This window comes from Benincasa hispida, chromosome 6 (assembly GCF_027475165.1).
Source record: "Benincasa hispida cultivar pf3 chromosome 6, pf3_genome.v1.1, whole genome shotgun sequence".
Lineage (NCBI taxonomy): Eukaryota > Viridiplantae > Streptophyta > Magnoliopsida > Cucurbitales > Cucurbitaceae > Benincasa > Benincasa hispida.
The window spans coordinates 5,279,453-5,305,711 of NC_143483.1; the positions used below are offsets into that span (position 1 = coordinate 5,279,453).

The 26,259-nt window shown below is 32.1% G+C and overlaps 1 protein-coding gene and 1 non-coding gene across 2 annotated transcripts; both read right to left on the reverse strand.

Annotated features, from left to right (window-relative positions):
- Positions 1–1,564: 1,564 nt before the first annotated feature.
- On the reverse strand, positions 1,565–8,381 carry LOC120080299 (GDSL esterase/lipase At1g71691-like). Its single transcript, XM_039034928.2, has 5 exons — positions 8,059–8,381; positions 7,205–7,323; positions 3,991–4,230; positions 3,562–3,811; positions 1,565–2,120 (listed from the first exon to the last, which is right to left on the reverse strand). The coding sequence occupies exons 1-5, from the start codon at positions 8,339–8,341 to the stop codon at positions 1,894–1,896; spliced, it is 1,119 nt and encodes a 372-aa protein (XP_038890856.2). The 5' UTR covers positions 8,342–8,381; the 3' UTR covers positions 1,565–1,893.
- TRNAC-GCA (transfer RNA cysteine (anticodon GCA)) lies at positions 7,654–7,725 on the reverse strand. The gene has a single exon. It is a non-coding gene; the product is annotated as a tRNA-Cys (tRNA).
- Positions 8,382–26,259: the final 17,878 nt, after the last annotated feature.

The window sequence follows — 26,259 nt, forward strand, 5'->3', positions numbered from 1 at the left end:
CAAGCTGTGGGTAAATATTTTTCTTTTATGTAAATATTACCTTCTCTATATAAATGTATATATGAAATATTACCTTGATAACTTTTCTTCTATGTGCAAGTTGGTTTGGGTAAATATTATGTTAGTCAAATTCAATGGAAAATATACCTTTCTTTTTATTAAATTGATTTTGGCATGAGATATTATACGATTTTTTATTGACTAATATTATAATTATATACGAAATATTATCTTAATGACTTTTTGTCAATTTGATTGCATGAGATCTTATATGATTTTCTTTGAACAAAATATATATTACTATATATGAAATATTATTATCCTCTAAATGTGTGTGTATATATGTAATAGAAACAGCATTGATACAGTAAAGTGATTAAAAATTACGAAGGGAAGAAAGAGTAAAAGATGAGGCAGCCATGGACAACTGGTTATACAATAAGTTGTTTCAAGCTTTCTAATGACACGTGTCATGAGCTCGATATGATGTGCGAGTGCTTCTGGTGAGGAACAATGCAAGGAAACAAGAAAATTAAATGGAAAAATTAGCAAAAGCTTTGTAAGCGGAAGCAGAAAGGTGGCATGGGTTTCAGGGATTTTAAACTTTAATGGAGTTGGCCAAAGTCTTTAAAGGGAGATGTTATCACAATGAAACCTTTCTCAAGGCAGATCATGGTTATTTGGGGAAGGGAGTTTGTTTTAGACAGGCTTCGGATGGGTTATGGCAAGCAAATTTACATGGCTGAGGGACCCTTGGATACCCACTTCAGGGAACTTTAAACCCTGTTGGGTTCATTACTCATTCAACCTCAAGAGAACCTCAAATTCTATTTCTTCAAAGGGCAACACTGGAACAGGGAGTTGGTTATTGAAGCTTTCGCTCCCCATGATGTTGGTGACATTCTCAAAATCCTTCTAAATGGTTGGCGTTTGGAGGATGAGATAATCTGGGGAGTTGATAGTAAAGGAACATTTTTCTGTTAGGAGTACCCATCTCCTCGGAATGAATTTGCTCAACTTTCAAAGTGTCTCTCATTCTCATTCCAAGGAGAGAGTCGAAGGATTTGTAGAATTCTTTCTGGGGAACAAATGTGCTTACCAAAACTAAAATTGATGGTTGTGTTAGGAAATTTGGATACAAAACTCCAATAAACCCATAAGCTTTCTTCTTTTTTTATTGGCTAAATTGGTGGTGGATTTACAAAGAATCAACAATTCATTTGCATAACTCACGAGAGAATATTATCAATTAGCCTATTGATTAATTTGGATTATAACCCGCTTGAAGTTAACACACTCCTAAATTAATTCGAGTCTAATTTTTCTAGGATTAATTCTCTTATGATCGGAGTTTCTCTTCTCAATTAATTTTGTCATTGTTAGATGATATAATTAAATTTGTTTTCACCCACTAACTTAAACTTTTAAGTTAATCGATGATTTGAGATGGTATCAAAGCAATGGACTAGGGAGGTCCTATGTTCAAGCTCCTATAATTTTGTCCCTTATTCTCTAGAGAGATTGTTGTTTGATCGTTGATGGTTTCTATTTATCTCTGCTTCAAAAAGAAAAAAAAAATTTATATAACTACCCCAAATCAAACACAGAAAGTTTCATAACACATTATATATACATGAACATATTTCTACAAAAAGAAAGAAAATTACAAAACAAAACGAGTGTTCAAAGAACACATGTTTAGATATACACATTTAACACTAAAAAATTAAGAAAAATAAGGGGAAAAAGAAACAGCCAGAAACAAAGCCAGATATATTGCAACCAAACCAACACACAGAAGAGCTAATTAAAATTTAAGCCTCTAATCTCTGTTTCCTCTCCATCTTCCACACACAGACACACATATTTATATATTTATGAAACAGAAGTTAACTAGAGATCAAGAGTGGCAAGTTGTTGTATGTTGAAAGGGTAAGCAACGGATAAGTCACCATTGAAAGCCCTTGTTGCCATGATGATATTCACTCTTTGAGTTGGATGGAATGCATCCCAAAACACATACTGGTCTCGATTTAGACATGGCATTTGGAATGGAAGACATGTTATCTGTCCTCTGTTCCTCCCAATCCCACAGCACCCACGATCCACCACTCTGAATCCTACCAATTAAAAGACACAACTTTTAACATCTCTATAACAATAGTTTTAGTTTAATTTCTATGTCTACGCCCTAAACTTTTAGGTTTTTACCCCTAAAACTTTAAGAAGTGTCAACTGTACGCAATCTATTAGATAAGATTTCAAATTTATCTACCTTCAAACTTTCAATTTTGTATCTAGTAAGTTTGTGAACTTTAAAAAATGTCAAACTACGTAAAAATTTAGGACTCGTTTGATAACTATTTTGAAAATTAAGCCTATAATTCGACACACCTTTCACCTCTAAAATTATTGTTGTGTTATTTAGTTTTTTAATCAATATTTTCAAAAACAAAGTCAAAATTTGAAAATTAAATAAAGTAGCTTTTAGAACTTATTTTCTTTTTTGAAATTTGGAAGTCCCTCGTACTTAAGAAAAGATGCAAAACTATTGTAAAAAAATGAGAAGAAATAAGTTTAATTTTCAAATATTAATTAAAAATCTAAAACGGAATGGCTATCAAAATGAGGTTTTAATAGTAGAAATTAAAAACATCTACATGTACCTATTGTAGTTTTAAAAACTTAATTATTACATTTTAAAGACTTATTGGATACAAACTTTAAAGTTTAGAGATCTATTTGATATTTTTTTTACGTTCAAGAACTAATTTGGAAACATACCTACAAATTTCAACTAAACTTGTAATTTAGCCTTGAAAACTTTTAAAAATCACAAGATCAAGTTTCTAATTAATTAAATCAAGTTTAAAACAAATAAAAAATTCGGGAAAAAAAGAGATCAAATTTAAAGTTAGCAACAATATGTATAGCCACGCAAAAATCAAGTCTTTATTAGGTAACTATTTCGTTTTTTTTTTTTTTCAATTTTTTGAAAGTTAATCCTATTTTCTCTCAATTTTTAGAATGATTTTCTTCTTTCATCATACAAGAGTTGAATTCTCTTAGCAAAATTCCAGAAACAAAAACAAGTTGTAAAAACTTACTTTTTTCAGATTTCAAAATTTGGGCTTTCTGGTTTTTGAAAACATTGGTAAAATGTAGATGAAAAAGCCAAATATATAGAGATAAAATGAATTTATAAGCTTAATTTTCAAAAGGGAAATTATTTCAAAGGGTAAAATGGTTGAAATATTTACAAGATATAGAAAATTTTAGAGATAGACCTTGATAGACCTTGATAAACTTCTATTAGAGTCTATCAATGTCACTTATAGATACGGATAGAAGTCTATCAGTGTCTATCAGCGTTTAAAATTTTGATATATTTTGTAAATATTTTGGTACATTTTTCTATATTTGATAACAACCCTTTTAAAAAACCAAATAGTTATAAAATGCAGCCTTAACCAACAAAATCCAAACAAAAGTGACAAATTGAACAAAGAAAATTAATAAGGGATGGGCAGAAATAAATTAAAGTTATGTGAAAGGCAGTACCATAAGCTGTAGGGTTTGCAAGGATATCTTGGTTCATGCGATCAATATCGAGATAAGTAAATCTTGAACCTGGAAGATTGGCATTAAGGTTTGCAATCATGGATCTAACGTTTACATTGAAATCTCGGGCCAATTGGTTTACTTCTTCTGAGCATCTTCCATCGGAGCTACGAGCTAATACGTTGGGAATGCACCCCATTGTTCCAATCCCCGGGATTATGAACTTCCGACCTCCAAGATTGTAAAGCCTCTACAAGTACCAAAATATTATTTTGACCTAATTTTATGTATGGGGGAGATATATAGTTAAAATAATAATTCAGGTAAGAAAAATACTTTGGTTCTGTTTGGGCTGCAGTTAATCATTGCCCTTTATTAAAATTATAGTGGCTAAAATTTGACATGTAAAAAAGTATAGGTTAGGCTTACGGTGAGTTGTTGTGTGTACTGTTGAGTCAAAAGATCGGCAAATTGGCGGCTATTGTATTGGCTCCTAGTGGGATAATTAGGCATTAAATAGTTGTTAAGGTAGTCGTTACTGCCCATTCCAACGAAGAATATGCAGCGAGCCACCACCGGAGCTACCGTCGCGGCCCCAAGGTTGCCAGTTATTTGATCCAGCGTGTTCTCAAAGTTCCTTATCTGTTGGTTGAAGGGGATACGACCTATCTGCACGTGTGCCATTAATAATATCATCATTGACTGTTTTCAAATATAGAAAAATGCCTCAAAATATTTACAAGTAATAGCAAAATATCACAGTGTATCTGTGATAGATCGCGATAGACTGTGTAGTCTATCGCGATCTATCATGATCTATCGCAGATATACTTTGATATTTTACTATCATTTGTAAATATTTTCAATAGTGTTATCATTTAAAACAATTTTTCATAAAATAATCACTATAAATTCATTTATCACTACTTGCCTTTTCTCAAAAGAAAAATTTTAAAACAAAACAAAACTTGCTTAGATGACAGCAAACTCAACCATAACAGAGCTTATATTATTGGACTTAGAAATCAAAGGTTTGACTTTTCCACGAAATATCATTTTTGCTTTTTTTACCAAATCATTGAAATAACCTTTAAACTTGTCACATTGAATATTAATTTTCATCAAATGAAACTATTGAATTGATTAAATGTTACAATTTCTACTGTCGGTTCAATTTTCAATATTCATCGATGATTAATTTATATTATATTAAAATAGACAATGAGGGAGAATCTTTTCTCTCTATTTTACCCCTCATTTTACCCTCAACCCTGTTTAGGGGCAATGCTTATGTCTTTCTCTCTAACAAACACATCTTTTAAGTATCTCTTCTACAAACTGAACATAATCGTCATGTGCATTTGAAATACATATCTTCCTCTTCTACAAAGGAAATATGCAACGAAACTATCCTATATATTTGAATATAAATAATTCTTCCAATTGAAAATCTACTCAATACTATAGTACACGTTGAGAAAATGTATCATCAACGAAGGTGTGTCATCAATATTTTTTCCTATTTTTTATATTGTTTCTTGGCACATTTCTTGGGACACATCGTCATCTATGTTTTTTCTTCTCTATTTTGCGTATCTCTCTTTAATCATTAATATTTTTTTAAAGAAATTTGACAGTGACATACCCATCATCAAATAAGGCATTTCATCTGTTTTTTATTTATTCGGTAAAAATTGTTTGTCATCTCTTTAAATATTATGATGTGTCTAAGTTTTTTTTTTCACAAGTCATTTCAAAATACAATCAACAATCTTATAATTTTATTTTATTTCATATATACATTTTAGAATGTCTAATAAGTTTGTATTTTGTGTATTATTGTATGTGTCTCACTCTAATTACTAAAGGGTTTTTTTTTTTCTAAAGATTTGACAATGACAAATGTATCATCAAATTAAGGTATTGCATCTATTTTTTTCTCTTTTTTTTAAGTATTGTATGTCATCTCTTTAAATATTATGATATGTCGATTTGTTTCTTGTGACATTTTAAAATATATAATAAACAATTTTAAAAATTTATTTTATTCTCATATACATTTTGAAACGCCCAATAAGTTTTGTTTTTTTTTTTTTTTATATATTTTTATATGTGTCTCTCTTTGTCACAAGGTGTCTTTTTTTCAAGATTTGACGGTGACAAATATATCATTATATAAGATATTTCATTTATTTGTTCTCTATCTTTTTAGTACAATTTTATTATCAAATACAAATTCGTTTTATTTTGATATACGCTTGTTTGTGTTAGAAGTTGGAACACCTAATCTTTCTTTAATAACTATATATATATATATATATATATATATATCTTAAGATTTGATTGAACAACTTATATGATGAAAGGGTTTTATTTTTAGTACTGTATTCATGTTCGAAGAAATTTAGTTGAATATGTTTATTATTTTTACATTTTGACCGTCCACATTAATTCAAAATAAGATGCTATCTATAAAGAAATTTATTTATTTTTAATGTTAATGAAGAAGATTTAAATAAGTTCAGTTGAATATGTTTATCATTTTTACATTTTTAACGTTCAAATCTTGAAGACAAGATTCTATATCTAACCAGCCTTTTCTCTTTAAGAAATTCATTATATTTTTGTATACATCTTTTAATCAGTATGCTTTTTTTTTTTCCAAGATTTGATAGTGAAAAAAATAATCAAATTAAGGTTTATCATTTTTTTCCCTTTTTTCTCCTTTTTATAAAAATCTATTTTATTCCCATAAAAAATGATTATATATTTTTTAGTTTAAGCATTAAGTTTAATTGATTTGTTTATTGTTTTTAATTACTTTTTGGGAATGTTTTCCCTAGAAAAATATTCTAAAACCAAACCGGTTCTAATATATATATACATATTTTTTTTTTCTTAAGCCACTTAATTTATTTTTGTATTGAAATTTCATATGGATATGTTTATTATTTTTACATTTTATGAACGTTTAATCTTCAAAAACAAGTTTATGTATCTAATCAATTCTATTAAGAAGATATTATTATCTATAACCCATTTGAAAATATATGTAAATATAACTCAAAATCTATTTGGGTTCTTCCTCTTGATTTTATGAATATTCAATTTTTTCTTCAAACAAAATAAGATTTTGTATCTAAGCCATTCACTTTTGTTTCATTCTTTAATTTTAAAAATATGTAATATAATTTCTTTAATTTTAAAAATATGTAATATAATTTCTTTAATTTTCAAAATATATAATATTATTTCTTTAATATTTTATTATGTTGCCCCTTTATAAATTTTAATTAATATATAATTTTTATTTCAATTACATCATATGTATTTTATTCTATTTTCAATCCCTTCCATTATTTTAAAATTTTCACTTAAAGAAAGTATATTCATTTACCATAAAAATTTATATTCCAAAGATTTTTAACTATGTCCAATTTATTTTATTTTCATATTAAATTAACCTAAAACAAAATACATATAGTTTTAAGACTATTTATATCAAATGCTTATTACTTAAGCTAAATGAAATATATATTCCCTATTCAAATTCTACCATAAAAATTTAAATTCTAGCAAAATCAAAACACATCAACAAGAAAGATTTTATTTTCCGTCAAAGAATAATGAGTGATAGGCTTACAAAATTTCTTCCAGTGATATCAAGTATTCCAGAGGCTGCAGAGGCATAATTTAATCCACGCATGGCTCCGCTTGCTGGAGCTGTGCTTGGAGGAATTAAAGGAAGTCCTAGCAACTCCGCTGCACAAAAATTATTCTAATATGATCAAAATCTTCAATCAATTATCTAAATTCTTTATATAAACTTTACAACTTAATCAGTGGATCATTTTCTAATTTGTTAATCCCAAACCAATGGATCATTTTCTAATTGGTTAATCCCAAACATCCTTAGTAGAATTCATTGTGTTATTTATGTGCATTTTCATTTTTCAATCATTGAAATTGTTGTTAAATAGTACCTCCAAAAGATTTTGTTGTTAAATATTGTGATACAATAAAGTTAACTTTTACTATTATACTGGGTGGCTATTATTCTTTTATGTTTCAAAAGAAATTAAAATTAATTTTAGGGCCCAACCGGGTTCGAACCGGTGACCTCTTGATCTGCAGTCAAATGCTCTACCACTGAGCTATGGACCCTTTGTTGTTTGGTATTCTACTTAGTAATTTTATCTTATTGTTTCTATGAGAAATAATCTTGATCATTTTATGGACGGTGATTAAGAACACTTAATCTATTTATAGATTACTCATCTCGTTATCTATTGATTTTAAAATTAACCTTAATATTTATCTAATCTAGTGTGCGAGTTCATGAAATTCAAACAGATATTCAATTTTATAAAAAAAATTGGATTCCAATCTAAGAATCTAAAGATACCCGAAGGACGATATTATTCATGTAATACAAGACAATCCGTTAGAGTTAAAATTTTTGTGTAAATATTTTAGTTGGAGAGAAAAAAGACATACCAATTTCATCAACAATAGTGTATCCATTGGAGAAACGCCCAGTTGGGCCATAAGGAAAATCAATACCATAAGGGAAATAGTTAGCTCTTGCAAAGGTAGGAAGATTGTTATTATTCCCATTATCAATAAGAGAGTCTCCAAATATGAACATAGCAGGCACCATCGCCGCCCTCCTTCCACTGTATGTACTATCATTTTGGCCGGAAACTGCCGCCGCCACCGTAATCACCACTACCAAAACACGCAACAACATTGATGATACCCTCAACCTCAACTCAGCCATGGAAAATATTATTATTATTATGATATTTGTTTTTGTTTTATCACTTAACTGAGAAAGACAAAGGAATTGATACTTGTAGGATCAACAAGGCGGTGGCTTTCAGAAGTAATAAATGTCTTCATCTGTCCCTTGCCTATGCATGAAAGTAATTAATTGTTAGTTATCATTTGCGCTTTTTGTTGATCGTCTCCACATCCCAAATCAATTAAATAAAAATAAATAAATAAATAATCGAGGGACTTTATTGCATCATTAGAAATACATAGATTTACTTGTCACTTGATTTTAAAATGAAACTTCATATCATCTAATCGACAATCATTGTTCAAAAACAAAAAGAGCTAGACATGTATGATTGTTGCTCTATTTTTTTTTTACAAGAAACAAATACAAGGATCATGAGGTGCATTTGAATATCCATCGTATTAAATTTTTAGTGATATTTCTACATTTAGATAGATTTTAAGTAAATTGACATTTTCATTATTTTTTGAACATAAGAAAATAAACAACAAATGTGAATTTCATAGAAATATAATAGACATTTTAACTTTTTTGAAAACAACAAAATTTATATTTAACTTTTGTTTTTTTTAAAAAAAAAATTATTTCAAATGGTAAAACGATTTAAAATATTTACAAGATATAATAAAATTTTAAAACTATCAATGATAGACGTTGATAGATATTGATACACTTCTATCAATGTCTATCAATGTCATTAATAGAAGTCTATCAACATCTATCATTGATAGTTCTAAAATTTTACTATATTTTGTAAATATTTTGATTATTTTTTTATATTTAAAAATAACGTTTTTTTTCATAATTTTTTCAAAGTAACCATTAACATCGATATTTTATCGTTTGTATAAAATTCGCATCAATAATATTTTAAACATGCTCATATAACAAAGCAAGATGGTAGACAAATATTATTTGATACAGTAAAATTATTATTTGGTAATTCCTGAGAGATATATATAGAGAGCAATTTCAATTTCATCAGCAATGCATTACGAGTTTCAATTTTTTGCATCAAGTTTTATAACAATATCCATAGAATGAGGTTCAATAATCACCTGATAATACATAAAAATAGGTAGAGAATAATATCTTTTTGGTCTCTATGTTTTGACTCTAGTTCTATTTAATTTTTAGATGTTTTAAAATGCTACATATTTAGTCCTTAAGTTTTGAGTTTTGTCTCAATTTAGTTCCTAAGTTTTAAAATGTTACAATTTTACCATTGAAATTTAAGTTTTGTTTCAATTTGGTCCATAAGTTTCAAAATTTAACATTTTTTTAGCAATTCTCATTAAATACTCGGTTTCAACCATTGACGTTAATTTCTATTAATTAAAAATAGTTATGAAATAAAATTTTAATTTAATTTTAAAAAGTGATAAAATAGTAAAACTTCATTAATTGTAATTCTTTTAAAGATATTTAATTTATTAACATAAATTAACTCTAAAAATAGAAAGTAAGTATTAAGTGAAAAATCAAGGTTAAAAGGTGTAAATCTTAAAACATAAGAATCAAATTGAAGTAAAACTCAAATGTCAAAGGAGTAATATTTTGAAAATTATGGACTAAATTGAAACCGAATTCAATGTTTAAAGACTAAATGGGTAAGATTTTGAAATGTATAGACTAAATAGAAACTAATCCAAAATCTAGGAAAAATATTTTTTTTCCTATATAGATAATTTTTATTTTTTTTAACGTCAAATGTCCACGACCTGCATAATTTAAAAAGCTAAATTCGCATTGTTTTAATTAAAAAAAAAAAAGAAAAAAAAGTTAGAATAATATCATGGTAAAGCAAAAGATGGGAAAATTCATGGCTTCACCTTTTTTAACACATTAAATTTATATTTTACTGATGCAGAATATATATAATTAATAATAAAAAGATGTTCGATTTTTTAAATCTCTGGCTCTTATACATTGGGTTACATCATGATAAATATAATTTTATCCACTGCAGTAAAAATGATACAACAGCATAAAAATTCATATTGTGATATACATTGGGAAACGTGAAGATAGAGTTAAAATTTGGATGAAATGGAAATTTGTGATGCCAAATTGAATAAGTTTGAGGATGTGGCAAATGTTGGTGAAGTTGACAATTGAAATAAGACTTAACATTATTTAGCAGATGCCTTTTCAAGTTCCCAATCCACAAGAAATCAACTGATCGTGTATTAACTGCATTCTTCTTCTACAAGAAAACCTTCGTCTTTGACTCCATCCCTTTGAATAAGAGTAATACTATCTCGTACATTCATTTCTTTACATTTTTTCAATAATAAAAGAAAAAAATATAAAAAAGTTCACTATGAAGTAGTGACTTCTAGTTAGACATGTAGACTAGAGATGTACATGGATTGGATTAAGTTAGATTAAGGATATTTTTTGGATCAACTCAAAAATTCGAGTTGGTTTGATTGGCAACCCAAATGACCAAAATAAAGTTTTCTAACACAACCCAACCCAAGGGTTATAACTTATCTTTTTTATTTTTAATGAAAAATATGTAAATTTATATACAACATATGACTAATAACTAAAATCACATAAAATTAAAATGCTAAATACCAAATATCTATCATATTTATTGTAAACTTTAAACAAAGACAAATATTATAACAATTTTAAAAGAAAAATATTAAAAATTCAAAAATTAATCAATACAAAGAAATCAAACTTTAAACAATATATATATATATATACAAAATTCGGGTTGAATTGGGTCAACCTGATTTTTTTTAGCCAACCCACAACCCAACCTAATCCAATAAAAATAGAAAAATTCAACCCAACCCAACCCTTACATTTTGGGTTGGGTAGTCCGAGTTGTTCGGGTTGTTGGGTTATTTGAACACCCTAATGTAGATAGACTATATGATGATAGATATACTTAGTTATTTTTCTTGGAATAATATTTGTATTGACTAACGTCATTACACAATGTCCTCAGAAGAGAAAAATATCTTTTTGATCATTAGATTTTAGATCTAATTTCTATTTGGTTCTCAGGGTTCAAAATTTATACATTTGGTAATTAAATTTTGAGTTTTGTTTCAATTTAGTCCCTAAGTTTCAAAATGTTATAATTTTAATCTTGACATTGGCCTCTAGATTTTAAGATTTTCCATCTTTAACCTCAAATTTTCATTAAATACCCACTTTCAATCATTGAGGTCAACTTCTATTAATTAATTAAAAATAATCTATGGAGAAAAATTTTTAATTTATTTTTAAAAGTAATAAAAAAATGCAGAAACTTAATTAATTATAATTCTTTTGATGATTTTTAATCTATTAACATAAATTAACATTAAAGATGGAAAATGAGTATTTAGAGAATAATCGAAATTAAAAATATAAATCTTTAAATGTAAGAATTAGATTGAAACAAAACTCAAATGTAAACCAATCTCAAAACTTAAAGAAATAAATATGTAACATTTTAAAATATAGAAACTAAATGGAAATTAAACCGAAAATTAAAGAATCAAAATGGTAATTTTACCAATAATTTAGTTGCAGTCAACTACTTCAATAAAAAGCAATCCGGTTTTGAGCCACCACGTTATACAACTCTCGACCTTGATTAATGAGAGGCTTTAATGGACACCATTGTGCTATGTTTTAAAGGTGAAGAATCTTTCTTCTTCAAGGTGGAAACCACTGAGGTCTGGTTTACTTGTAGCTAGTCGTTTAAAAGTTGAAATGGACTGAAATTGTTAGGATATTTTAATTCATGTTATTTACATAACTGAAACGAGAATGAGTTGAAATCGCGTAATTTAAAGATAAAATTTTCACATATAGAAAAAAGAAAATTTATAATCGATAACAAATCTAAAAAGTAATATTTGAGATATGTCTTCACTATAGAAAAATTGTAGATATGATAAAAATTTTAAATTTTTTTTTTTTATTTATTCCATATTCCAATTTTACTTTTTTAATAAAACCACGTTTTTTTTATATCAATCAACTATTATACTACATATAAAGTATATTAATTTTGTATTTTCTTCATTTGATTTGTATACTTTTTGTATTTTTTTTGTTTGCAGCAATATGAGTTATTATACACTTTAATTTTTATATTTGCTACATTTTTTTTTATCCCTTTTTAGTTTTTTTTTCTTTTTAAATTATATTGTTTTTTCATTTTTTTAGTACAAAGGTACAATAGGTCCGGGAGATTCAACCTAAAACTCATTAACACCTAGTTTATTATACTCATTGTGACAATTTGGCCGTGATTTGAATAACTTGAGAAAAAATGTTTTTCATAAAAATCATTTTTATTATTTTTTTAAAACACTTAAATAACTAGTCATTTTCAATTGTATGTCAATAGTTTATCAAGTGTATTAAATGTTTATCAGTAGTGTAACAGGTGTATCAGTCGTATATTAGTAGTATATCAAGTGTATATCGATATAGTGTATTCACTACTACAAAAACAGTGTTTCTTAACCTTTTTTAAATGTCAAGAATGACTAAGAATTTCGATTTTCTTGACGTTTTAAAGACATCAAGAAAAGTGACACTTGACATTTGAAAAATATCAAGAAACACAGACACTTGACATATTTGAAATGTCAAGAATATGGGCATTCTTGACAAGGAAAAAACAACAAGAAATTTTGTTAACTTGACATTGTATTCCACAAACTTCTTTTCTCCCACACTCCTAATACATATTACATCAAACATAATAGTAGCTCCCCATTCTCTCTTCTTTTGATTGGTGGTTTCATTTGACCTAACAACTACTATTTCTTTGTCACCAAGTTCTAAATCTTCGTCACCCATTGTACTATGTTCCATGTGGTGTATAAATAAAAAACTGACAATCAAATTTAAGCAAACAAAAAATCAAATGTGATTGATAAAAATTATAAATTAAAAGAATAATTATCATGTCACACAATATAGAACCTACCCATAAAATATTATGTAGGTATCCATGTGACTTTACAATTCGATTGTATATATGTTGGCATGTTCTCATCCAAGTCATTATGTACATCAACATTAGACATATCATTGGGTAGTCCTTAATAGTGTAATATCGTATCTCCAAGTTCGTCGTCATTATATCTATCTTCAAAGTCCCTTTATGGTGGGGTAAGCACAATTGACCATCTAACATCACTTGGATCCTCAACATAAAATACTTGTCTCACTTGGGTTGCTAGTATAAAAGAATCAGACTTATGACCTATTCTATTTAAATCAATTAAGACAAAACTGAGCTCATCGATTTTGATACCACTATTGTTCTCAACCCAATCACATCTAAACACAACAACATTAAATGTATGATAATTTAGTTCCCATATCCCTTGTACCACTCTACAAAAAGACATATCTCCAATGATGGGATTTTTATCTTTTGAACTAGAGACTTGCATCGGTTTTGCAACTAACTAACTCTACTCTTTTGTACACTTCGATCTTTATCACAAGATTTTGTGTGATAACGACATCCATTAATTATGTAACTTCTATAGGTAATAATAAAAGGATGAGGACCATGAGAAATCCACCTCAAGTTATCTGAAACTTAAGTATTTCCCATTTCAAGCTTAGTTACAACCTATCATGAGAATTTCCATTCTAACTCAGGAAGGATGAGGACCATACATAATCATATATCTTTGATTTTTAAATATATAGCCTTCCCAAACAGTGGTTTTGGAATTGTACCAAGTTCCTTTTGACCGTGAAACGACTTTTTTTTGTGCCGGTACAGATGATTTTGTGCTAGGAATCTTCGATGTTCAACGTATGCCCTTTTTTTTCCCTCACATTTCAATCTTATAGAAGACATATTGTCTCCACAAATTGGACACACCTTATAACTTTTCGCACAACATTCACTTAGGTTACAATATGCAGTAAAATCGTTGATTTTCCATAACAAAACTGATCGTAAGTTGAATAGTTCTTTTCGATAAGCATCATAACATTCAACACCACTTTCCCATAAAAATTCTAAATCTTCAATTAGTGGTGCTAAGTATGTGCCAATGTTGTCCCCTGGTTGTTTTGGACTCAAAATCAATATTGATAGTAACATGTACTTTATTTTCATACACAACCATGGTGGAAGATTATAAATAACCATCATTACAGGCCAGTAACTATATTTAAAACTCATTTCACCATGTGGATTAACTCCATCGGTTAACAATGCTAAACAAAGTTTCCTAGGTTCAGAACTAAAGTCTAGCCATTTAGAGTCTACTAGCTTCCAAGCCGGAGAGTCTGCTGAATGTCGTAACTTACTATCTACAATTCTTTCATCAACGTGCCAAGTCAAGTTGTTAGCGCAATCAATACTTCTAAAAATCTTTTTGAAACGTGAAATTGATGGAAAGTACCATATCACTTTTGAAGGTATTTGTTTTTTCCCTTAATTTGTATCCTTCCCGTTTTTCCACCTTGATTCACTACATTTAGGACATTCAATTGCATCTGCATATTCTTTTCTATACAACCAACATGAAGGAAATCATATATGAGGATTTTCATGAGCAGCAGAAGGATCGTTCCAAATTCCATTTGAAATTAAGCATAAACAATTACAGTACAAGAAACAAAAACTAATTGGTCATGCACAACTAGAAATTACAGCATGCTTTAAGAGAGTGATAAGGGATAGAATATGCATACCTTTGAAGAAACATTCTTCACAACTCCCTTGATCAATCTCCAAGTGTCCAAGACAGAAATACACAACACTCGAACAACATGACCGGTGCACAGCACGCACACAACGAACGCAACAATCACGAACCCAACGAACGACCTCTAGAACCTCGAAATCAATCGAGTTAAGTGAGGACACCACCATGAAGGTTACCTTGGTATTCTTGGTGTGAGAATCCAGAAGTTGTGGGCTCTATATGGACTTGGTTAAAGGAAGAGATTGGAGGAACAACAATTGTGTAGACGATCAAGCAAGTGGAAGATGGTATGTTGTATATCGTATAGACGATATGCTTGATCGTGTAGAACATGGTAGCCTATCTTATAGACAATGCCATGCGATCGTTTAGCTATGACCAGTTGAGTGAACTATCGTATAGTTAATGTCCACGATCGTTTGGTCTCTCTACTAACTATCGCTTAGTGAAACACTTTCACTTGATAGTTTTTTCGTGAGTGCTTTCCGGATTGAGTAACTCTATAATTTTAGGAAAACCTTTTTTCTTTTATCTCACGATTACAATAAAACCACCAATAACCTCCCACTCAATTGGTTATTAGAGAAAAAGAGATAATTATCAAATAATTAATATTATTATAAATATATATGATAACCAACTTACCATATTATATTTATAATCTATAGTTTTAATATTTCATCTGATGAACATATAAACCATAGTTCTTTTTCTATTTTATGGTACTTAATGTAAATCATATTCACATTAATCCTCCATTTGATGTATCTCATACATCACACCAATTATATCATATATAATTGAATTTTCTCTTATCAATTTGAACATTTCAAATAAACCCCAAAAATTGATTCTCAACTTGAATCCATTGAGCTACTAAGGGGATCGGACCTGTAGCTTGAAGCTCCAACGGTACATGAATAATTGACTAAACTTTTTTGTCACGGGATCCACTATCCGTTAACTATTGGGCACTTAACTACAGACCGACAACTGCACTCTCCTCACTACAGATATATTTTGTGTTTATATCAACCAATCAACAGTGGGATAACCCTTGACAGATCGCTCTTTAGTACAGTTGGGCCAATTTACCGTTTTGCCTCTGTAGTTAAATCTAACTCTTTAAGTATCACTGATCCCTCTAATAAACATAAGTCATAGACCTACTATGACTGAGTCCTTTCTTTCAAAGAGAGGTTGTGGCCACTATGTTTAAGACCTGGAATTCCATCTATCTACTTACCCCTGCTTTGGAAAAGGAGTGAATTTCATCTTGTGTAATTGAGTTCCCAGCTCCCCAATCAAACAAATCCCTAAAAAGGTAGATATGTTGAGTTGACAATCTGGCCACTCTCACCCATACTAATCAAAGGACCACCCTCAAAGGAAAAAGTTTCCAAAACACCCAGGATTAAGGTCATGTCACCTATGGTCGTTTAGGTGAGATGTAAGTCTCAAGTATCAATGGCATTATATAAAGAGACTAATCATCTCGTGGTCCGGTCTTATACAAACTCTTTGTATAGAACACCCCCGCTCGTATGTCTCCACATGAATGGTTAGGATCAGACCATCTGTAATAGTTCACAACACTTGCAAACCTCTACAAAGCAGGTCGTATCCGTAGTGTCACTGGGTAAGGTATCCCTCTTTATCCTTAAACTATAGACCTTTTTAGGTTAACACTTAAGGTATGATCCACTTGTATATCTCATATGCATGCTTAAGTTTACATACAATAACCATGGAATTTTGTTTATTGGATTTGAGTAAATGCAAATAAAATAACTCTTATTTTATTCATAACAATGTGTACAATGTTTATAAATTACAAGACTTCGGGAGAATTAGGAAACCAATCCCAACAATCTCCCACTTTCCTTCCTCAGGAGACTAACGTACAATACATGAAAAATACAAGTACAATATACAATAAACTAGGCCATACTTTATACCCCAGTATTATCTCCTACTTGCCCTAGACAAGATGTCGGATGTTTCGTAGACCCAGACTTTCCAGATGATTCTTGAACACTTTAGCCGTGAGAGCCTTTGTAAACGGATTAACAACATTGTGCTCTGACGCGATCTTCGTGACTATCACATCACCGCAATGCACAATCTCCCTGATCAAATGATATTTCCGTTCTATATGCTTGCCTCTACGATGACTCCAAGGTTCCTTTGAATTTACCACAGCCCCGCTGGTATCACAATAGAGTGTGATCGGTAAAGACATATTTGGAACAACTTCCAAATTTGTAAGGAATTTTCTCAGCCAAATAACCTTCTTAACTGCTTCACAAGTAGCTACGTATTTGGCTTCCATAGTGGAGTCCGCGATGCATCCTTGCTTGGAGCTTCACCATTTTACAGCCCCTTCATTCAAAGTGAACACTAACCCTGATGTCGATTTCCGAGAATCTTTATCAGTCTAAAAGTCAGAGTCTGTGTATCCTGTAAGGATCAAATTCTTATCTCCATACACGAGCATGTAGTCCCTCGTTCTCTGAAGATACTTGAGGATTATTTTGATCGTCGTCCAGTGATCTAATCCTAGATTGGACTGATAACAACTGATAATCCCTGCTGCATAGAAAATATCAGGTCTGGTATATAACATTGCATACATTAAGCTTCCAACAGCTGAAGCATAGGGAATCCGTCTCATCTCCTCAACCTCTTGAGGTGTCTTAGGACATTGATCCTTAGACAAAACGATTCCATGCCTGAAGGGTAATAAACCCCTCTTGGAATCCTTCATCTCGTACCTGATTAACATTTGATCAATGTATGATGCCTGAGACAAGGCTAATCTCTTGTTCTTATGATCCTGAATGATCTAGATCCCTAGAACATACTGTGCCTCTCCAAAATCTTTCATTTGGAATTGGGCAGCTAGCCACTTTTTAATGTCAATCAGAAACCCTACATCATTCCCAATGAGTAGGATATCATCCACATACAGTACCAAGAAAGTTACTGAGCTGTTGATGATTTTCTTGTAAACACAAGGCACATCAACGTTCTGATCAAAGCCAAATAATTTGACCGCAGTTTCAAATCTAATGTTCCACAATCTAGACACTTGTTTCAGCCTATAAATGGACCTATTAAGCTTGCAAACTCTTTGCTCTTAATCTGGAACTATGAACCCTTCTGGTTGAGCCATGTAGATGGTCTCCTCAAGATTACCATTAAAAAAGGCAGTCATGACGTCCATTTGCCATATCTCATAATCATAAAATGTGGCTCAGGAGTATCCTGATAGACTTCAACATGACAGCAAGTGAGAAAGTTTCCTCACAGTCCACTCCCTCAATCTGGGTATAACCCTTTGCCAAGAGTCTAGCCTTAAAGGTTTGCACATTTCCATCTACACCTCGTTTTCGCTTGTAGATCCACTTACATCCTATAGGTTTTACCCCATCAAGCTGATCCACAAGTTCCTAGACTTTATTGAAGTACATAGACTCTATTTCATGGTTTATGGCTTTAATCCATTCATCTTTGTCAACATCCTCCATTGCTTGCTTAAAAGAAAATGGATCCTCAACCCCATCATCAGAACTGATGTTCTGGACTTCAGTCAAATCCATGTATCGATCCGGTAGGTTCATAACCCTGTCACTACGTTGAGGCAGTCTCAACTTGAATCCATTGAGCTACCAAGGGACCTTATAAACCTGTGGCTTGAAGCTCCAATGGTATGCGAATAGCTGATTAAACTCTTTAACCATGAGATCCACCATCCGTTAACTATCAGACACTCCACTAAAGACCGACAACTACACTCTTCTCACCACAGATATATTTCTGTGTCCAAAGGATATAACCAGTCAATAGTACGATAACCCTTCACATATGCTCGTAGTACAACTGGGCCAATTTACTATTTTAATACTGTAGTTAAATCTAACTTCTTAAAGACCACTAATCCCTCTAATAAACAATACAACATAGTCCTACTATGTGTGGACACCACTTGGGCCATGAGAAGGTGTGTGGTGCCACATCGTTCAAGCCTTGAAATCAGTGCTTAAGGGAGCAATCTATCTACTTACCCCTGCTTTAGGGAATGAGTGAATTTCATCTTGTGTAACTGAGTTTCTAGCTCTCAAATCAGAAGAATCCCTAAAATGGTAAGTTTGAGTCGGCACTCTGACCACTCGCACCAATGCAAATCATAGGATCACCCTCAAAGGCAGAAGTTCTCAATTTATTCAGGATTAAGGTCATGTTACCTATGGTCATCCTAGTAAAGTGAAGTTTCTGTCATGAACGACGTTATATAACAAGACTATAACACTTTGGTCCGATCTTATACAAACTCCTTTGTATAGGACACCTCCGCTCGCATGTCTCCACATGAATGATCAGGATCGGACCATCTGTAGCAAGTCACAACACTTGTAACTATTCTACAAAGCGGGCCGGATTTGTAGTGTCATCAAGATAAGGTTTCCCTCCTATATTTATATACTACAGACCATTTTGGTTATCACTATAAGCATTATCCACCTATATGTCTCTACATACATGCTTAAGTTACAACGAAGACTAGGAATCTTAGTTTATTAGTTTGTGGTAAAGCAAATAAAACATCCAATGTTTCATAGACAATAGTGAAGAAAATATCATATATTATTCCATCACAAGTGTTTGTTCAATACAATGTTTACAAACTATAGGACCCAACGAGAGTTTAGGGCATACAAGTTATTTTCCAGTTTTGCTAAATAGATATTAACTCCATCTTTATGAATAAACACTTTATTTAATTCAAAATTAAGAGTATAATTACACTGAACCAAACACTTTACAGAAATTGAGTTCCTCTATAGCTCGGGAACTACATAAAGATCATTCAAAATAATAAACTTCTTCTGTAAAGTCAACTGGATCCTTCCCACTGCCATAGCTGAGACGACATGCCCGGTAACTACTCGTATCATCATCTCTCCAAGTAGAATCATAAATATCATCTAGGTAGAATCATCATTCTCCACTAAATAGGTTTCCAAAACTAGTAAATCATATTTACCTTGTTTTGTCTTGTCCTTAGCCTTCTTCTTCTTCTTGATCCAGTGAAGACAATTCCTCTTCCAGTTTCCATTCTAGTTTCAATGGAAACACTTTCCTTTGTCAACAGGTGCTGGTCGCTTTCCCCGCTGGGCGACAGGCTGTAGGCTAGTATGTGCCTTCCCCTTCCTCTTACCACCCTTCTTCTTTTTCCACTTGGAAGTGTTAGAAGTAGAAGGTGCAGACTTCGTTCCTGAGGTCAAACCTTTATGGAACTTCTTTGATGACAAGATAACATTTTCCTCAACAACCTTCTTCTCCTTATGTTTCAGAAAGGATTGGAATGTCTGCAACTCGTTGAAGAGAGTTGTAAGGGTATAGTCCACTTTGTTCAATATAGCGTTACTAACAAAGTGCAAGAAGCTATCCGACAATGAGTGCATGATGATGCTAACCTAGCTGCCTCCGTCGATGCGTGACCCATTCATCTCTGCCATGTTGAAGTGGACCATCATGTTAAGCACATGTTCACGAACTGAGGTGTCTTCCTCCATTTTAGAGTTGAAAACGCATTTAAGAGCTTCATGCTTGAGCTGTCCAGATGGCTGTCCGAACATTCCCCACAGGGACTCCATGATCTCACACGCTGAGACCATAGGCTCATATTTCTTGGCCAAAACATCGTTAAGACTGACCAAGATATAAGCTCGGGCCTTCTCGTTTGCCCGTGTCCAACGCTCATAAGCCTCTCGAACATTTTGAGTGGCGTTTTGAGGTGGAAAGGAGGACACTCCTCTATAAGGACGAATCGTAAATCATCGATGATTAAAATTGTTGTGATCATGTGTTTCCAATTAGCATAGTTTTCGCTAGTCAGTTTGTCGACGCTTAATAGAGCTAATGTGGCTGTAGCCATAATTACGTTGCTGAATAAACGAATAAACTTAATAAGTCTATGTAATATCACATTTTAACACCAATTTTAGTTTTAGAAAAATAGTTTCTATGTACCCTAAGTGAAAAGACATCTATTTTATAATGATGCCCTAGCGAGGCAGGATAAACGTCACCGATGGGATGATCAGATGCCTCTTCACTGGAATGAGACACTCTCAACCATTAGGCAGAAACAACTCTTGTAATTGACCCTAACAGTCACTATTTTTCGGTTCAGAACTGTTAACCTTTAATAATTCCACTGAAGTGTAACCCCTCATTTTCGGCCCTAAAGTCCCGCCTTAATGTGCCAACCGTAGGGAAAAAGCATATCAGGACAAGAGAATAAAGTGACCTTATCCTATACAAGAGATCAGATAAAGAGTCGTGCAAAACTACCATCCTATAGGGGGACACTCTTAAGGTGCCTCGAGGCGATGCATAGAAACGTTATCCAACCTAATGAGAGAGACCATGGGATATGTTATCACACGTCTCGCTCCTATTTACTTTAAACATTCTTTCCATTCACCTTGATATTGACCTATCCAAACACTATCCTTCAGAAGGACACTCCCAAGGTGCCTCGAGGTCGAGGATAGATCTCACAGTGTGAACATAAAGGGAGAAACTCGAAGAGGTATAAATGAAGTATCATATACCCTAAGTACCTTGACTATTCGATAAAGCATGAGGCACGTGATCGTGCAGCATGCAACGCATAATGCAAGCCTTAAACGATCATCTAACGACAACGATGCAATGAAGCACAATCATTTAAACGATCACTGAGCAAGCACCAAGGTATTGTATACTGGGGCTTGAACATAGTGGCTACAACTTCTCTTTAGAAGAGAGAACTCAGTCATAATAGGACTATGATTTATGTTCATTAGAGTGATCAATGGTATCTAAGAAGTTAGATGTAACTATAGGTGCATAACAGTTATTGGCCCAGCTGTACGTATGAGCGATCTTTAAAGGGTTATCACACTGTTAATTGGTTGATATGGACACATAATATATTTGTAGTAAGGAGAGTTCAACTATCAGCCTTTAGAGTGCTTGACAGTTAATGGATGTGGATCCTGTGACTAAAGAGTTTAGTTAGTTATTCACGTATCGTTGGAGCTTCGAGTTACAAGTCCATAAGGTCCCCTTGGTAGCTCAATGGATTCAAGTTGAGGATTAATTCTTGGTGTTGATTTGAAATGTTCAAATTGACAAGAGGTAATTCGATTATATATGATATGATCATTGTAATGTATGAGATACATCAAGTGGAGGATTAATGAAAATAAGATTTACATTAAGTGCCATGGAATAGAAAAAGAGTTATGGTTTATAGGTTTCATGAGATGAAATATTAAAACTATAGGTTATAAATATAGTATGGTAAGTTGGTTATCATATACATTTATAATAATATTAATTATTGTATAATTATCTATTTTTCTCTAATAATCAATTGAGTGGGAGGTTATTGGTGGTTTCATGGTAACCGTGAGATAAAAGAAAAAATGATTTCCTAAATTTAGTAGTTGTTGTATTGAGATTACTATTCTAAAAAATTACTCACTGTGGTTGTCAAGTAAATTAGATTTGCTAAACGATAGCTGAAGAGATACTAGACGATCGTGGAGTGTTTCTATACGATAGATCACTCAGTTGGCCGATTAGCTAAAAGATTGTGCAGTTTCTGCTAAACGATCGCATATCATTTGTTAAACGATTGGGCATCGTCTATACGATAGACTTTGACATCTCCCACTTGCTTAATCGTTTACATGATTGTTCTTCCTCCGGTCTCTTCCTCTAACTAAGTCTACACAGAGCCCACACTTCTGAATTCTCACACCAAGAATACCAAGGTAGCCATTGTGGTGGTGTCGTATTCAACTCAACATTGTCGAGGTTTTTGGAGGCCATTCGTGGTGTTCGTCGTTTTGGAGATTGTTGTGTTCAAGTTCGCTGTGATCGTGCAGTGTAGTTGTCGTGGTGTACGAACGTTCGAGTGTTGCAGTCATGCGGGTTGTTCGAGCGTTCGTGATCAAGGGTGTTGAAGATGAATCTTCAAAGGTATGTTTGTTCTATCCCTTGATCTTTAGAAAAGCATGCTGTAATTTCGTTTTGTGCATGACCGTATGTTTCATTCTTGATTGTAATTGTTAATGTTCATATATGATTGAAATTTAGAACAATCCTTCCACTACTCATGAAAATCCTCATCTCCGATTTCCTTCAAATATAACATATAATTTAATATATATATATATATAATATGATGAGTTAGTTATTATATTTATATTTATATATATTAAATATCTTTTTTTAATTTTATTTTAAATAAAAATTAACTCCCTCCCTCTCTTTTCTTTGTGAGTGGTTGATATATTTGACTTTTGAAAGATAAGAGATTTGATCCTTCTTCTTTCTTCTTCGATTTTGACAATATGAGAAAGACAGAATTGTTCTAAAAAATTTGAGTTGTTGGTGAACGATTTCAAATTTTTCCCCCTCTCTACCAAAAATTCCCTCATTTCAAAATAGCCAGAGCCCACCACTCCTGGGTTTTTTACCTGAGAATACCGAGGAATCCATTGTGATAGTGTTCGTGTACTTGATCGAGGTTTTCTTGAAAGAAGTCTTCAAGGTGTTTGTGTAGTGTTCAAGGGATTCTTAAAGAATAGTCTTCAAAGGTAAGGGTTTTTGAAACCTTAAGTTTCCTTTCATTAAAGCATGTCGTAATTTATAGAAATGCATATTGTGTTCTTAATTTACGGTAAAACTTACATTCAATGAAAAATAGATTTAGGACGATCTTTCTTCTGCTCAAGGTTCTCTTCTCAAAGAGTTCCTTCAAGTACATCGTCGTGAGTTCCAATTTTAGATACTGAAATTGAACTTCCGACGACTTACCAGTCATCAAGAGCTTGCAGAACTCCCCACGATAAGCCATTGGGAGTTTACAAAACTCCCCACGATGATTATATATGCATCGAGAATGAACAAACTCCTGACGTCGTATATTATACATCGGGTGTTCTTTCAAATTCCTGACGGTTGGTTTTGCGCGTCTGAAGTTTTATTCCCAACGGACTTTTCTCGACCCAACTTTCGACAACCGATACGTCGTAAGGAGTGGATCTCTCGACGCATTTTCTACTATTTTCTAGCGATTTTAGGCATCGAAAAAGGGGTGATTTCTTGTAGTGCATGTATAGACACCGTCGAGAGTTCAAAACTCCCGATGTCGTAGAACAAGCGTCGAGAGTTTATATAAACTCCGACGGTATATGTTGCCACGTCGGAAGATGTTCTCTCAACAGATATATCCCGATGAAACTCCCGACAATTGGTTTGTCATTAGGAGTGGGTCTCCCAATGCATTTTTTACCATTTTTCGATGATTTTGAACGTCGTAAAAAGGGTATTTTCTTGTAGTGACCTTGTACTAACAAGTTACGATATTCTAAGAATAACTTGAATATTATCTAAAATAAAATTGCCACACAAATACGTTGTACTAACAAAGTTAAGATGTTATAGGAACAATTAACTTGGACAAAAAACGACTCTCGAATAATAATTATAATAAATTTGTGTGCAAATATCTTGTATTTTCACTATGTTTAATAGTGTTCCTACTTTTGGCTTTAGTAGTTTTCTTCTTTATGTTCTTAAAAGTTTAGAATCACAGACAAACATAAAGAAGAAAATCAAGATCAAAATGACATTACCCTAACACTATACCATACCTTTTCAGCTTATAGCTAAAATTTTCATCATAAATTGAGACATTGTGAAGAGAAAGGAAGAGGATGAAGCAAAAACAAGAAGCTTAAGGCAGGAAAAAGAAATAGTAGCATAAATTATAGTGATGGTCCCCAAAAGAATCTAATGGCCATATGTCAGTATTTTCAAATAATGGCCAAAGTTCAAAACTAGGGCACTATTTTGGTCATCCACTGCAATTTCTCCTTTATTGTTCAGTTGAACTTGGACTCCAAACACTCCGGTGACTCTAATTATTTAGTCCACCCAACTCATTTTTTAGAACCAAACATCCCATTAAGAGAAAAATATCTTTTTGGTTCTTAGGTTTTGAGTTTAATTTCTATTTAATCGGTATGTTTCAAAATATTATACATTTAGTTTTGAAGTTTTTATTTTGGTTTCAATTTTTAACTAGTAAAATTTTAAAATACCATAATTTTACACTTAAGATCTGAATTTTGTTTAAGTTGGAGGCCCGTATGCCCCCTTAGTAAATAAAAGGGGAAGATATATTTTTGGTCCCTAGCTCTTGAATTTAATTTCTATTTAGTCCTTAGGTCTCAAAATATTACACATTTAGGTCTATTTGGTAATTATTTTATTTTTTTATTTTTATTTTTGAAAAGTAAGCTTATGACCACTACTTTCACCTCCAAATTTCTTTCCTTTGTTATTGATAACTTGTAAAAATACAAGTTATCTTTACTCTTAAGTTAGAACAATTAGGGTTTTTAATGATAAACTCTCCTCATTTTTAATAGAAACGCATGGATTTACTTAAACAATAGCAATTTCATGTAAAAGAAGTTTATCACTAAAAATCGCGGCACTAACGCACTACTTTGCAAGATTTCAACGCAAGAACTGACAATAACGCATTAGACAAGTGCCGCAGGAAACACGCTAACACATGAGCCATGCATCAGAGGGAATTCAATGCATAGAAGATTCATTGCTCCGGGCTGATTGTGTCACATCACCACGGCAAGCATGGGTACCTGCAATAGGCGGCATCTGAAAAGTTTCCAGAGGTCAGGCAGCCGACCAGAACATGGAGTTTAATGCTAACCAGGGCATGGATTTAAATGCAACCCATCCTCCAAGTGGCGAGACCAACGCCTATAAATACTTAAAGACCCTTCAAAATTAAGGGTTCAGAAAATTAGAAGCTCCATACTCTCTGTAAATTTGTACACTTAGTTTTAGTTTGTACAAGTTGTGCCAAGGTGTAAGACGATTGAAGGAGCTGAGAACCACCACCACCGCTAGCCACGAAGTGGAGAAAGTTATTCTTAAGAAAGATACTCTGTCCTTGGCTCTTTAAAGTGATTGTACACAACAAGATTGAGCCAAAGAACTACAAGAGATTGTATTCTTTAGCTTGACTCAGTTTCTCTCTTAATATCATTTTCATTTCATTTTGATTGAATATAGTTCTTTGTAAAGACTCATTGA

What these genes read in the sequence shown, in the direction of transcription:
- LOC120080299 (XM_039034928.2), bottom strand. Translation starts at nt 8,341, where the DNA reads ATGGCTGAGTTGAGGTTGAGGGTATCATCAATGTTGTTGCGTGTTTTG. An exon ending in CACTATTGTTGATGAAATTG is followed by an intron (nt 7,324 to 8,058) that starts GTATGTCTTTTT and finishes ATTTTTGTGCAG; the next exon opens with CGGAGTTGCTAGGACTTCCT. An exon ending in TGCAAACCCTACAGCTTATG is followed by an intron (nt 2,121 to 3,561) that starts GTACTGCCTTTC and finishes TTTAATTGGTAG; the next exon opens with GATTCAGAGTGGTGGATCGT.